This window comes from Onychostoma macrolepis, chromosome 15 (assembly GCF_012432095.1).
Source record: "Onychostoma macrolepis isolate SWU-2019 chromosome 15, ASM1243209v1, whole genome shotgun sequence".
NCBI lineage: Eukaryota > Metazoa > Chordata > Actinopteri > Cypriniformes > Cyprinidae > Onychostoma > Onychostoma macrolepis.
The window spans coordinates 13,517,278-13,532,684 of NC_081169.1; the positions used below are offsets into that span (position 1 = coordinate 13,517,278).

General features: G+C 36.6%; 3 protein-coding genes across 6 annotated transcripts in view; 1 reads left to right on the forward strand and 2 right to left on the reverse strand.

Annotated features, from left to right (window-relative positions):
- The first annotated feature begins 45 nt into the window (after nt 1–45).
- acad8 (acyl-CoA dehydrogenase family, member 8) lies at nt 46–6,999 on the forward strand. Its single transcript, XM_058744833.1, has 11 exons — nt 46–302; nt 1,050–1,150; nt 1,243–1,412; nt 1,606–1,715; nt 4,093–4,169; nt 4,245–4,382; nt 4,516–4,651; nt 5,180–5,277; nt 5,376–5,528; nt 5,623–5,725; nt 5,814–6,999. Exons 1-11 carry the CDS (start codon nt 185–187, stop codon nt 5,867–5,869), a joined length of 1,260 nt encoding a protein of 419 aa, XP_058600816.1. The 5' UTR covers nt 46–184; the 3' UTR covers nt 5,870–6,999.
- A 132-nt stretch (nt 7,000–7,131) lies between these two features.
- On the reverse strand, nt 7,132–11,859 carry LOC131520536 (V-set and immunoglobulin domain-containing protein 2-like). Of its 2 annotated transcripts, none has more exons than XM_058744835.1 (7): nt 11,715–11,859; nt 11,094–11,245; nt 10,817–11,021; nt 10,501–10,659; nt 8,401–8,523; nt 8,197–8,321; nt 7,132–8,114 (listed from the first exon to the last, which is right to left on the reverse strand). In XM_058744835.1, the coding sequence occupies exons 1-7, from the start codon at nt 11,764–11,766 to the stop codon at nt 8,001–8,003; spliced, it is 930 nt and encodes a 309-aa protein (XP_058600818.1). In that variant the 5' UTR covers nt 11,767–11,859; the 3' UTR covers nt 7,132–8,000. The 2 variants fall into 2 exon arrangements, with proteins under 2 accessions (XP_058600818.1, XP_058600819.1); XM_058744836.1 differs by having other exon boundaries at nt 7,132–8,118.
- A 689-nt stretch (nt 11,860–12,548) lies between these two features.
- The window catches only part of esamb (endothelial cell adhesion molecule b), a 52,403-nt gene continuing 49,544 nt past the window's right edge, over nt 12,549–15,407 (reverse strand). For all 3 annotated transcript variants that reach the window (XM_058744994.1, XM_058744995.1, XM_058744993.1), the window contains exons 6-7: nt 15,211–15,340; nt 12,549–14,039 (exon numbers count right to left, since the gene is read on the reverse strand). In XM_058744994.1, the coding sequence (XP_058600977.1) occupies nt 13,565–14,039; nt 15,211–15,340 (605 nt within the window). In that variant the 3' untranslated portion in view covers nt 12,549–13,564. The remainder of the gene's footprint in view (nt 14,040–15,210; nt 15,341–15,407) is intronic.

The following is a 15,407-nucleotide window of genomic DNA, read 5'->3' on the forward strand; positions in this document are numbered from 1 at the left end:
GTTTATAATTATCAAAACTGCTTGCAAGTTAAATTTAATACATTCATGCGTGGTATAAAAAACCTAAAGCTGCGTTAATGCTGCGCATGTATGATTCATTTGAAGCTACCTGTCAAGTCCGAACTTTATAGAACTACATTACCCATCATCCCCGCGGTGATGATCCCCGCGTCACTGAATCAACATGGCGGCGGCTAGGGCACTCGTAAGAGGTGTCCGATTGGGTTCATATAGCATCGGTAGAAGTCGCAGTTTAATATTTAACAGTGTACAGAGACGAGGAATAGCAGCGTGCATTGATCGTAAGTCAAATTATTTAAAGACATTGATAATAATAACAGTGTTTCTAGAGAGGCAACGACAAGCAGTCAGTCATTTAGGAGTACTGGAGCATGATTAAGATTCTATGGTTTTAATAAAGTTAGTATATATCTAATGTAGATTTTAATTAATGTAATCTCATATTCGATTATACGTAATTTTGGTGCAGATTTATGGTTTTAAATATCTGTCGATGGACTAATTTCTGTGGAAATCCATGTCACACATTCAATGTTTGGTCCCACTGATAAAACATGAGTCTGTTTTTAATTTGAATTTTATTGGAGTAATACATTTAACGTCATTTTAATCTACATTTTTGTTTAGTAAACTCGGTTGTGCAGGATTGTTGAACCAATATAACGCTTCATTACAGTGTTCCTGGAGTTTCAAAGTTGACGGTTGACAATTTGTAAAATGTATGAACAAATGTTTGATATATTTTTAATTATAAAATCTTACGTTTTATAAACGCGTTATTTAATCGGTTTCGTGCAAACGCTATTGGTTGGCTTTTAATGAGCTCAGCCAATCATATTTGGGGGTGTGTATCGAGCGCAGTTGATTGGCTCAGATGCCGTTTCCTTTGATCCTTCTTGGTCTTCATTACAGCAGATGCTGCTGCTAATACATGATACAGTAGATAAACAATATAAAGTCATATTAGTATATATAACTAATATATAATATTTACTCACACATACACATTTCTGCATATATCTCCACAGCTTCTATAGGACTCACAGATGAACAAAAAGAGTTTCAAAAGGTGGCATTTGACTTTGCTGCCAATGAGATGGCACCACATATGGCAGAATGGGACCAGAAGGTAACCTGCACATCTGACAATGGTGCTTATTGTTTTTATTTAATGCTGAAGCATTCACCAAAGTTGAGCCTCATTAATATCTTTACTTGTAGGAAATTTTCCCTGTGGAGACCATGAGGAAAGCCGCCCAGCTGGGCTTTGGTGGGATTTACGTGAACCCTGATGTTGGGGGGTCGGGACTCTCTCGTCTGGACACCTCTATCATATTTGAGGCTTTATCCACAGGCTGTGTCAGTACTACTGCATACATCAGTATTCACAAGTGAGCCATCTACGCCTCATAAATATCCCTACTAGCTTACTAATATAATACTTGTTATAATAATAAGTTGTTGCTGCATCATAATAATACATAAGGTTGGACTAAATATATTTTTACATAAAGTGGTACATAGTTTTCATTCTTCATGGTTAATTAGGTTTTACATGGTGTTTACTGGTTGTGTTTTAAACAGCATGTGTGCCTGGATGATAGACACATTTGGAAACAATGAGCAGAGGGAGAAATTCTGCCCTGATCTCTGCTCTATGCAGAAGTTTGCCTCATACTGTCTCACAGAACCTGGTAAGTTCAAGATCACATTTTTCTGTGTTCTTTTTTGGGACACATCGGTGTAACTTTTTTTGTGTTCAAAATGTAAAAAAAATTAATATAATAAGCAAGTACTTCATTAATCCATTTTCCAAACCGTGTTCTTGGCTTATCTTAAACACTACAGTACACCTAAAATAAGTTTTTATATTTACTATTTCAGACTGGTACTAGTTGGACTGCTGTGGTGTTCCTGCATGATTTGTCATAGACATAAACAGAGAGAAGTAGCTCCGGCTACAATGTTCTTCCGCAAGACGCACACAGTTCTGTTTATTAATCGATAGAGCGCCAAAAGTTACGGACTGCAGCATTAACTAAAATTATTTAATTCTAAATAAGATATAAATATTATATGAAAAACTTAGAAATGTTGCCTTTGTGACTAACATAAAAATAAATCTAAATAGAAATATAAAAAAATACAAAAACACAATAATTACTAAACTTAAATTAAAGTAGAAATTATGTATAGATATAGTAGTATAGAAATAATTTTAAAATATAGCCGCAAGCATCAATTACGGGGCCAAGCCCGCGAATGGGCTGTTGTTTCGGAAGAACGTAAAAGCAGAAATAGAACGTACATTGAAAAAACAGATAGGTTCAGAAGCACGGAAGTTCAAAATTGTACAGAAGTTCAGATGAGAATGACCAAAAACATGTTTCTGATTCAAGACAAACACGCAAGAAAGATCCAACGTCTGGAAAAGAAGCAACGTTCGCACCGCTCCTGGCCACAGTACCTCTTGCGGTATGGGCATGTGCCACCCTGGATTCGAACCCACGACCTGAAAGGTTCGGGGCCAGTGGCTTAGCAGAGCATGCCACTCAGTTGACACACGTTTGGCAGGCTGCCGAGGAGAGGTTTAGGTGTGAGAATGAGCTCACAAAAAAGTTCTTTAGCATTTTATCCAGAGTAATATGCAAAGTTAAGTTAATTGAAACGCAGCTTATGGTTAACTTGATAGCTGAAGAGTCACATTAAACAGTTTGGTAACTGGTTAGCCTGTAACTTATTAGCATAAGACAACAAACACAGGCAAGGTCAACTTCCGAGAGGTATTTCGGTAATTTGTTGAGTCATTTCTGTGCGGCTCGGTCCAAAGATCATCTGATCAGATTTTGTACAAAATTGAACAAAATCTGTAGGAAGAGTAGCAATAAAACAGTTTTTCATTTACTTCAATATGGCGGACAGACACCCTGATGGAAAATGACAAATGAGACATCGTCAGAATCAGCATAACCCAGGGAAAGTAAGGACATAAAAATAACATTATTTGGACAATGCTTTCAAAAGTTATAAGTGTTTTTGTAAAAATTGTTATATCTCTGGAACACTAGGTGGCGCTGTCTTCTAGCTTCTGAGGTACCTCCGGGACATGGTGTTGATGATCCCTATCGATTTTTGTGCAGATATGTGAAATGGTTCAAAGGATATTGCAATGTATGTCAAATTTCAAAATGGCAGACACGTGGTTCAGCCAATCCTGAACCATAGACCCCAAGTTTATAATTTTCTGACTAACCGTTATAAAAGTTATAAGCAAAAATGTGCATTTTTGGTATCTTACGACCCCATGGGTAGCGCTATCCCCAACTTTGGCATGGGTCCTCGGATCGTGGTGTTAATGAAGCGTACTAAGTTTTGTTTCGATTGATCAAAGTTTGGCCGAGATATAGCCTCTGAACCAATTTTCGGTCAACCTTGTTAAGTTCACAACATCATAACTTTTGGACAAAGATGAATAAAAAATTTTTTGAAGGAGTAGTAGCGAAAAGCCAGAATAATGTACTTTTCAAAATAGCAGCTACTGTAATGGGTGGAGTCTTAATGTAAGCTATTGAATGTGATCAGCGTGAAGAGAGTAATCGGGTATACTGAGTTTTATTTTTCTAGAATTAAGGGTTCAAAAGTTATTACCATTTCAGTGTTGAATTTTTGAACTGCTGGTGGCGCTATAGAGTTGGTCCTAGAGACCCCAAAGTTGGTCAGATCACTATTCATGTCCATCTCTAGAAGTGTGCCAAATTTCATCATTTTCCTATGTTCCCTTCATAGGGCTGCCATAGACCCCCATTGGGGACGAAGAAGAATAAGAAAACATACAGATACAATAGTGGCTACAGCCCATTCTGTGCTTGGCCCCTAAAAACATTTAGGGACATTTTAACTTTTTAACAAAAATATTAAAATGTGAATGTAATTTTACACTTACACTTAAAATTATTTTTAATGCCCTAGCTGTTTAAGACATTGATGCCATAGTTTTAATCATATATAAATATATGTATATTTATTGATTTTTTTTAAATGTATTTATTGATTTTTGTTCCCTAACCTCAGGTAGTGGGAGTGATGCCGCTTCACTTTTAACAAGTGCAAAACTCCAAGGAGATCATTATATCCTGAATGGCTCCAAGGTACCTTGAAAAATGATTGAGAAATTGACAAAAATCTCCATGCAGCTTCCCAACACTTCTGCTGTTTCTGGTCAGGCGTTCATCAGTGGAGGTGGAGACACAGATGTTTATGTGGTGATGTGCAGGACAGGTGGGAAGGGACCTAAGGGCATCTCCTGTCTGGTGGTTGAAAAAGGAACCCCTGGACTCAACTTTGGCAAAAAAGAGAAGAAGGTAATGAACATTTTCAGTGTAAGTGTATTATGTAGGACAGGAACACTGAGCGGTAAATATCGTCCAGCAGATGGCAGGATTGAGTTATATCGTCACTGTTGTGATTTATAATCGGTGTACCAACATCTTTCAGGTAGGTTGGAACTCGCAGCCAACCCGAGCCGTGATATTTGAGGACTGCGCTGTCCCAGTAACCAATCAGCTTGGAGCAGAGGGTCAGGGCTTCAACATTGCCATGAAAGGCCTTAATGGAGGCAGAATTAATATTGGTGAATTGTTTCATAACTTTGATTTGAAACCTTTTTTGATAACCTATTTTTGACAGATTTGTATTCTGGTCATTTTAACCCAGAGAGGATTTTGAATATTATGACATTGGACTAAAACTTACTGACTTTGCTCACAGTTGTGTAACAACTTCCTAACTTTTATACTTTTTTGGGATTTGTTTCCCCCCTTTTTGTTGCACTTGTGGTGTTCCAAGTCAAAAATGAACAGCCTAAGAATTTCTTATAAATTTCATTTGTTTTCTTTCAATTAGAACAAGTATTTTTATTTATTTTTGGAGCTGATTGATCATAGGCCTCATTGATCTGAGCTTATGCACCTGAGTTTCTGAGTGAACACTGGCAAAAATTATCCACAAATAATGCTTTTTCAATCAAAAAGCTCAGATCAATTTCGCTTCGAAAAATAAATTCAAAAGCTGCTAAAAGAAAGAAAAGAGATTTACAAGCAATTTTTCCAAGGATTTTCAGCACAGCACAAGGGTTAACGCTAGTTCTTTGAACCCACAGCTTCTTGTTCCCTTGGAGCAGCTCACGCATCTGTGCTTCTGGCCCGAGATCACATGTGTGTGCGGAAACAGTTTGGAGAAACACTATCAAACAGCCAGGTACCAGCTGAATTGTCTAGCACTGATCTATCTAATAGGATTCAGTCAAATGTCTGTTAAATCAGAAATAGGAAGTTGTTATTGACGTCTGTGTTCAGTTCCTGCAGTTTAAGCTGGCTGAGATGGCCACTAAGCTGGTAGCTTCTCGGCTGCTGGTGCGTCAGGCGGCGGTTGCTCTGCAGGAGGGGCGACCGGAGGCGGTCTCGCTCTGCTCAATGGCCAAACTCTTTGTGACAGATGAATGTTTTTCAGTAAGTATACATACACATTGCTCTGTCGGATTGTGATGAGCTGTTTGATGTTGTTACATAAATACAATAAAGTTTTTGTGATCATCTATTTCAGATATGTAATCAGGCCTTACAGATACATGGAGGTTATGGTTACCTAAAGGACTATGCAGTGCAGCAGTACGTCAGAGACATTAGAGTACATCAGATATTGGAGGGTAATGAGTTTTTGTCTTATAAAAAAAGTTGTAATATATTTTTAAAAATATTTATTTATTTTTCATTTAACTTTTTTTTTTTTTTTAGGTACAAATGAAGTGATGAGGATGATCATTGCGAGAAGTTTGCTCACCGAATCATGATGCTCATAAATGGTCTCCTGTACGGGACGAAATTGTGTCTTCATTGTCTAAAATGTTCATCACAGATATAGGGTTAAGTGACCTGTTATATATTTATATGTCCTACATGTGACTGTAGAGATAACTGGTCTTTCACACTCCAGCATCTGTTGATTTTGATCTTGAGATGTCAACAGTGTTTTATGCAGAAAGTTTGTGCCTTAAACTTGTGAATTAGAAAATATAGATTGCAGTGTTTATTATAACAACACACTTAGGAATTTGGTTTGTTTAGGGTCAAAATACTGTCAGGTTACGAAATGATATGTAAAGAGAAACACTGGCTATAACATTAAAATGAAGCATTTACAAAAGTTACTGAAACAATTTAGTTGAAATCATATAATAAGGCTAACCCATATGTACATATAGACATCAGATTAATTCAATATAATATTAATTCGATAATATCGTCAGAACTTACTTTTTATCACAGACAGCTGTCTTTGTGAGATTGTTTTCAAAGCACAGAAAATCCAATTAGTTCAAGTGTGGCTTTATTATTGTTTGTCTTCATTACACAATATGTATAAATCTGACCCTCATGTTGTTTTTAAAATGATTCTTGTGACTTAAGCTGTTGTGCACCCTGTAATATATATATAAAAAAAGCTGTTTGGTGAAACTTTCCACAAAGACTTTTTGGGTTTCACCTGAAAATCAGTTTTTCTACACTACACTACACTACATTAAAAGTATTTGAACAGTAAGCTGTTTAATGTTTTGTTGTTTTTTTAAGAATTAATACTTTTATTTAGCAAGGATGCTTTAAATTGATCAGAAGTGATGATAAAGAAATTTATAATGCTACAAAATATTTCTATTTCAGATAAATGCTGTTCTTCTGAAATTTCTATTCATCAAAGAAACCTGAAAAATTCAACTTGGCTGTTTTCAACAGAAAAATGATAACTGTTTTTTGAGCAGCAAATCAGAATATTAGAATGACTGGAGTAATGATGCAAAAAAAATCACCTTTGAAATTACAGGAATAAATGACATTTTTAGATATATTCAATTAGAAAGCAAAATTATATCGTTTTTGCTGTACTTTGGATCAAATAAATGCAGGCTTGTTGAGCGCAAGAGATTTCTTTAAAAAAAACATTAAAAATCTTCCTGTTCAAAAACATTTGACTGGTAGTGTATGTTTTGTAAACATGAGTTTATAATGTTCTTAAAGTCGATAAGAATTAAAAGGCTATACATTAGAATGGTCTCAATATCTTTAATTCATCATTATAGTGTTACTGAATGAAATGAGTACAAAGGTACACTGTAAAAAAAATTCCGTAAAATTTACGGTAAAAAACCGGCAGCTGTGGTTGCCGGAATTCTACTGTAAAATATACGGTAGCAACATTTTAGGTTTTACAGTTTTAACTTAAATTTACAGTTAAATACTGTAATTTCATTAACTGATATAATGTTAATATACCAACCTATTGAAGTACTGAAATCTGTTTTGTACCTTTGAAATACACTGATAATTACCAAATGCAGGTGGTGATGAGAAAGTCACATGAAAATCACCAAAGCCCATCACAAGCAGCTTTTAAATAATAACATATATAGAAGGTGCACAGTGTCATTCACACAAACACTAAACACCATCATGGTGAGACTCATTAAACTGAAATGTGCAATAAACATTAATTTAACAACATTAGATGTAACATACAACCCTAATAAACATAACTGATAAGAAAAAAACTAAGAAGAAACATAGTTATTTCAAAGAAAAAACATCAAATTCAAACAAATTTTGAAATGCAACGCAGGGAATTCTGGGAACGTCAGTTTACGGTTTTTCCCTGTAAATTTTACATTCTTTTTCACTTCCAAAAGCGGTATTTCACTGTAAAATTGTCTGAAATGTCTATTACAGTTTTTCACCGTATATATTAGGGAAACGTACCGTTAACCATTTAACAGGTTTTTACCGTAGCTTTTTCACAGTTTTTTACCGTTAAAATCATGGTCATTTTTTACAGTGTACGCTTCTAGGTACATGGGGAAAAAAGTGAATATTAATTGTAGGCTCAGAAATTGAACAAGTAGAACAGATGCAAGAGAAACATCTGAGAAACATCTAAACAGCTGGACTGAAGTGAGACACTTTCAAGTCCGATTGGTCTTCAGTACTGGACTGAAACAGTAGTAGGTTCCCACCGCTCTGCTGATGACGTGCTGAATTGGTTTTCACCTGCCTTGTAGAAAAATGAATGAAAATGCGGAACATGTTGAACATCACATCTAGTTCATAGCGATTTAAAGGCACACCTAACCTCTTTTGCATGTTTTCTGGACGTGCTTCTCCCTTTTCCGTGAAGGATGATATACATGACCATTACTTCAAACAACAGCACAATGAGAGTGATTCCCATAAACACTCCGTCATTGGCAGCAGCATCTATCAATAGAACACCATGCCAAATGATTTCAGTATTCAGTGATTTTAGAGCTGTGTGTGGGGTGTGTGGGGTACTCACAGGTCACTCTGAGGGTTACGCTGCACTCTGCCTGATCGAGTTCATTAAACGCTTTACATGTGTAGGTTCCAGCGATTAAGGCATCAGACAAGTTGTGCAACATCAGAGAACCTGTGTGCTGATCTGAAGAACAAATGAGACAGGATTTTTAGTAATTTTGATTGTAGTAAAAATTGATTATTAATTACTATAAAACATTTTTATTGCATTTGGTTATTACAAACACGCAGCGTTTCGCTTTACAAGATGGTTGATTGTCTGGAGTGGTGTGGAATACTTGTGGGTCATTGTGATGTTTTTATCAGCTGTTTGGTCTGACGGCACCCATTCACTACAAAGGATCCATTGGTGAGCATGTGATGTGATGCTAGATTTCTCCAAATATGCTTTCATGAACAAACAAACTCATCTATATCTTGGATGGTCTGAGAGTGAGTAAATTTTTTAACTTTTGGATATTTGGGTTTTTTGGATTTAGATCATCCTGTTTGGCTCTTTATAAAAGTTGATTAAGCAGATCTGTGCCATCCGTGCTCTATTTCCAGGTGCCAGATTTATTGTTATAGCAGCAGAGGTGTAACGAAGTACAAATACTTCGTTACCTTACTTAAGGAGAAATTTTGGGTAGGCTATCTATACTTTACTGGAGTAATTATTTTTCAGCCGACTTTTTACTTCTACGCAATTATCTGTACTTTCTACTCCTTATATTTTAAAAATAGCCTCCTATTTCATTTCGGCTTGTTTTCATTCCGCTTGTCATCGTTCAAAAAAAATAAAAAATAAAATAAAAAAAAAAACCTATCCAGATTAATCTCGCCATCCGGATAGAGTGATTGTGGTTGGATGAGAAGTATAAACATATATCATTCCGACACGCTATTGGTTTGTACGCGATCCATCGCACCTGCACATGACACAAATCACGTCACACTCCAGCAAGGACATAGCCAGTGTTGGGGTCGTTACTCAAAAAAGATTATTTCTTAAAAGTTATTATTTCTCCACTACTGGCTCATTTATCAAACGGGTGCTTTCTCTTCGTCCTCCGCAAATGAAGCTACAGTAGGTAGTTCGATAGAGAGACGTTTGAATTAATTAGCGTTTGCGATTGACAATGTTGTGATAAGTAGGCTATACTAACTTTGTAACTCGTTACCCCCAACACTGGACACAGCAGACGTATGTAGCCAAGTACGAAGATGTCCGTGGCAGAGACTCAAGAAGAGAACTCGAGCGAAATGTAACTGATGTAGATTACCCTGTTGTTGTACATACAGCATTGAGTCCAAAGTGTTTGTTACGTCTTCTAGTTAAATGTGGCATTGTTGCCATTAGCTATAGAATTGAGCATAGTACAAACCAGGAAGGTATCAGGATTGAGTTTATTAATCACTTGGATTAATCATTAATTTTGACAGCACTAATGTTTATTGTATATAGACAACCATACAAGGGTAATTGTTACTAAGCCTGCCCTGGGTACAGCAATTTTTTTGTCCGTTGCCCTCACAGATTCCTGCAGCTAAGCTTGGGTATACATTTACATTCCAATAAAGGTTAATGATGACATTCCTCTGAAGTTTGACTTTTTGCACCATTACAATACTTATAGACAACTAGTCATCATATCTTCTGCTCCATGAAACACGTTAATGCTCAGTAGTACACATATATGGTTCTTTAATGTATTTGCATTGTACTAAAATGCGTTCATTTTTAATGGGCATATATGCGGCTGAAACAGGTAGCCTAGTGCAACCCAAATTTTTCTACATTAACATTTTAATATAACATTATAGTCATTATGGCCTTTAGAAAAATGTTTTTTAGAGGAGGTGGGGTGGTGCACAATAGGCCCATGTGGCGCGGCCTAAGCTTTTGTCCTTAATGGCATTTTTTTCCTTACATTACTTTTACTTTTATACTTTAAGTAGTTTTGAAACCAGTACTTTTACACTTTTACTTGAGTAAAAAGCTTGAGTTGATACTTCAACTTCTACAGAAGTTTTTTTAAACCCTAGTATCTATACTTCTACCTGAGTAATGAATGTGAATACTTTTGACACCAGTGTATAGCAGCAGCTGATTGTTTCTTACCTTCAACAAAACTGTCTGACGGCAGAGGGGCTGCGTTCTGCTCTCTGCGCCATGAATAGATTAGTGTTGGCTGACCCTGAGAGGAATTACATATCAGAATCACATCATTCTCCATGAAGGAGCATGCCTGCAGCCAACATTCTGGCACAGATGGAGGAGCTGATGATGGAGAGAACAAGTTTCAAAGCTTGAAAAAGTGTGAAATGTAAAAAAAATAAACGTGTAAAATTTAATATATACATTTAAATATATCACAGGAGGTTATTATATTTGGGGTCTGGTATCAAAAAGTTTGAAAATCCATGATCCATCTTACCTAGCACAGTGAGGTTGATCAGACCTTGTCCGCTGCTGGACCAGTCGTTGGGGTTGGTGACCACACATATATACAACCCAGCATCAGATATTTGGGCATTGATGATCCTGACAGAAGCCACGCCCGGCACTGGAGGGTTCTGCACGAGAGCCATCCTTCCCTTCCTAGAGTTCACCCAGTACAGCTTCCCATTGTAGTACAGAACCTGTGTCAAACAGGACATTGAGATCAGATGTGGTGGTTTAATGTACCTGACTGTAAATACAGGAGTCCTCACCCTCTTGGCTTGGGCGGCAGGAGTTCCTGGAGTGGCATAACGCCACTCCAGGGTGAAGCCCTCTGAGGCATGTGTATCATACGTGCAGGTCAGCTCAGCCGATGACCCCGACCGGACAAACACAGAGGGCTTAACCACAACCGCCTGCACATCTGTACAAACAGAACATATCTGTACCTTGTAACAGTAAAGGCATTTAGAATGTTACAAAAGATTTCAATTGCGAGTTGTTCTTTTAAAGTTTCAGAAAAATAAATGTGTCACAGTTTCCACAAAAATATTAAGTAGCACAACTGTTTTCAACTGTTTCATTGATAATCATTTCTGAAGGATCATGTGACACTGTAATGACTGCTGAAAATTCACCTTTGTCATCACAGGAATAAATTGCATTTTCAAATATATTAAAACAGAAACCAATTGTAATTATATTATACAGTATTACCCTTTCTACTGTAGTTTTGATCAAATAACTGCACCCTTGGTGAGCAAGACTTTCAAAAACATTCAAAAATCTTGCCAAAATAAAACTTTTGAACATTAGGGTAATATTTGTTATATAGTTCTCCATTTAACCATTTCCAATTCATATTTATTAAAAAGGGTGAAGGAATTACTCACCGAAGTACTGGAACAAAATGCAGGTTGTGAGGACAATGTGACCATATGCCATTCTTGCAGAGTTCGGAGTTCCAGAAGACAAAATACAACTTTATTGGAAGAAACCACAAAGCCGAGGTGCCTGCAGAACAAATGACCAGCTCACTCGCAGCTCACACTTTTCTACAGTTTTTAACCTGTTGTCTTATTGTAGAAGTTACTTATCTCAAAACTCCCTAACTCTGTTTCCAAGGATCTCCTCATCAGGTGGTTACATTGGTCTACCTTGGCGGACTGCCAAATAGCCTGCATCAATAGCAAAATGATTATTCAGTGTATTTTCTCATTATTTTTATCAGAAGACCTTGAAAGACATGTGGCCTAGAAGAGTAACTTATCAATAAATGCCAACTTCATCCAAAATCTCATTTTTTCCCATGGGACTTCACATCTGGCTTTTGTAATGTTCAAGCTATTTCTACAATTGTTTTCTATAGGATAAATAGAACATTTTTAACAAACCACCCATGAAAAAGTTGGCCATTCTATAGCCGTCTTCTAAGACTACCAATATTATTCCGAATTTTAATTTTATGCCTACTTCGAAAGCAATTTTGCTTCCCATGAGACTAACGAGAAAAAACTGTATTTCTGTTAGGGCCATAATAGAAATTGGGGGCTTGTCCGGGATCCGAGAAAGAAGAAAAATGTTACAGCCAAAATAAAGTGTCTGGTTTTAATATTTAAGATTTGTTTAATGTTGGGTCAATCAAATGCCACATTAAAGAGATGTGCTAGTTTAACTCTTTAAAAAATGTTTTACAATGCAATTTTATATTGGTTTATTTAGCAGAACATTATGGTAAGTGATCAAAACAAGCACCACCACTTAAACACTTGAACCTCACTGAGGCATTTTCCACTTTGAGCCCGTTTATTACGTCTCTGTTTCCATCATATGGACAGTTAATGTATAATGCCTTCAATTCCATATAATGCCAATTTGAAAATAACAAAATAAGTGGAAAAGGCTTACAGAGTAAACAATATCTTCAACCAGAATATTCACAATAACATTCAGCATTAACACTATTATCAAAAATCATATAACATTGCTTCCAATATTCAAGTCATTAAACCACAAGGCTAGTTTTTTTCCGTACATTATCATAAACACACGAATGAATAAATGGACACTTCCATGTAACTTACATGATCAAATGTTTTACAAATTAAGAGTCCTTCCTGCTCCAGTAAACAAGCATGGCAGACACTGGCATTTATGTGTTTGATGCTCTACATCATAAGACAGCATTTTGACGGGCTCTCATTTTATTTTCTACTTTACAGTCATCCCTTTTCTCTCTAAATTTCTAAACAAACTGCTTCACAAATCTGTCAACCGCTTGACAGAAAAAGCGAAAGCTCCTGAGAGAAACAGAGGCACAAAAGGCACAAGAACAGCTGACTCTAAAGATTATTGTCATAAACTTAACAGAATGTCTAAATAACTGGACAAATCTGAATCCATAAACACAACTGTTACAAAAAGTGGACGTCTGCATCCCGTCAAAATGTATAACACACTGTCAAAATAAATGAAAAATACTATTCTCAGTCAGTGAAACGGTTCAAAAAGATGACAAAAAGAACTTCACAGAGTGTTTAGGCATCAGAACACAGATTAAGCTCATTAAAAAAAAACATGTAATACTTTAGAAAACAAATCATAGGTGTTTTTTTACATGGAACTATATTTTACTGTACTTTACTATGTATAAAAAGTCAGCCAAATTTATCGTCACATTTGTCGAAATCCTTCTCCACATACATTTGGCTAGTCGTTAGCACATTATTAGTCTTGAGGGCTGTTACACCAGTGACCCGGCGTGGTTCTGGGTGGGCACCATGATGGGCACGGCCCCCATGCGGGACAGGGTGGCAGTGTTTATAGGCATGTTGAGCGGGCGCGGGGTCTGCGGCTGCGGCCCCTCAGTCCTCTGTGTGGAGCAGCTGTTGGGATTGAGGACTGCGGGAGTGTGATGGCGATGGTGGCGGTGTGTGTGATTTGGTGTGCCGCTGGCGTTGTATCCGGGCAGGCCGTGTAGTGGGTTGGGCTCCCCTGGGCGGAGGCGGAAGGTGGTTGTGCTTCCGGAGGTGGTGAGGATGGAGGCGGTGTCCGAGGCACCAGGGGGGTATGGGTAATGGTTGTTTTGGGGTGGATGCTGAGGGTCCTGTACAGGAGGGCTGGTGGCTATTGAGGACAATGTGCCATTCTTTGATATGATGTCCGATCCTGTGCCACTTTTAGCCCAGGAGACACGTTTCGGAGCCTGTGCATCTTCCCTTAAAGCAATAGAAAGCAGATACTGTAATACACACATCTAATCTGTAGCATTATTATGGATGAAGTGCAAAAATCAAGTTCAGATAATCAGTGTTGGGAAGGTTACTTTGGAAAGGTTATAGATTACAAGTTACCCTACTTAAAAAGTAATAAGTTGTGCAACTATTTCAATTACTTTATTTAAGTAATGTAACTGATTACATTTGATTACTTTTCTAAATTTCTAACAAATGTTTTCAACTGCCAATCATTTTCAGACATTTAAATTAGTAAAAAAGTAATATATTTAAAATTCATTTATTTCATACTAAGTATAGTTCAAATCTATTAACATATTTACTGACATATTGCTCAAGACTTGCTGATATAAAAATTATAATTCAACTTTATTTGGACTACTACTTGTGCACAATGCACATTTCTTAATATTAAGCCTAAAATGTGTTTTAATGTCACTATTGATGTGGATTGTATGATCTTTGAATAACATCGGTCTTTAAATGCAAGATATTTAAAGTAGCACACTTGCAATAGTTCCACTTCAGCACAATCAAATTTACTTTGGTATATCTTTAGTTGGACTATAGCACTACTTAAGCACATTTAAAGTGCATTTAGTACAAAATTAGTTGTTCCAATTTAGAAGACTTTAAGTAGGCCTATACCAGTTTAGTATACTAAAAGTACAATTGCAGGTTTTTTAAAGTACATATACTGTATATGTAAATGTATTTGTAGTATACTTTGCATGAAATAAGTGTATTTTAAATACCTTTTTAGTATATTTCTTTCCACTAGGGTATAGTATGACTCAACACTGAATAAAGTCAGACTTTCAAAATCCTTCATCACTTGAATTAAAATTATAATAATTTTATTTTAAAACACATCCACCACAAAGTCTGAATTTAGCAACTCTTTTTACTTTGAGATCATTCTGAGGTTAAATACAGATTCATAAAATCATAACAAGAAATGGTAAATATTAATTCAAGAAGTATTCAGATGTAAACCCCTTCGTAATGGTTAACATTTTCATTTAATTTTCATTTCTCTTAGTGACTGTTACAGATTACAGTTACATTTATTTTGTAATCAAATTACATAATGCCATTACATATAAGCTACTCCCCAACAATGCAGATATCCTAATAAAATACACATGCTCACTTGATATCATTGGCCATCTCCTCTTCTGTGTCACGGCTTCTCCTCAGGATAAAGATCAGGAATAAAACTAGAGCCATCAGACCCACCACGGAGCCCACCGTGGCCCCGGCGATCACCCAGGCATTGTTAGCTGCAGCCACAAGAGGAACAGTTAGGTAACAGTGAGTGCTGAAATCTACAATATAGAATGTTGCATC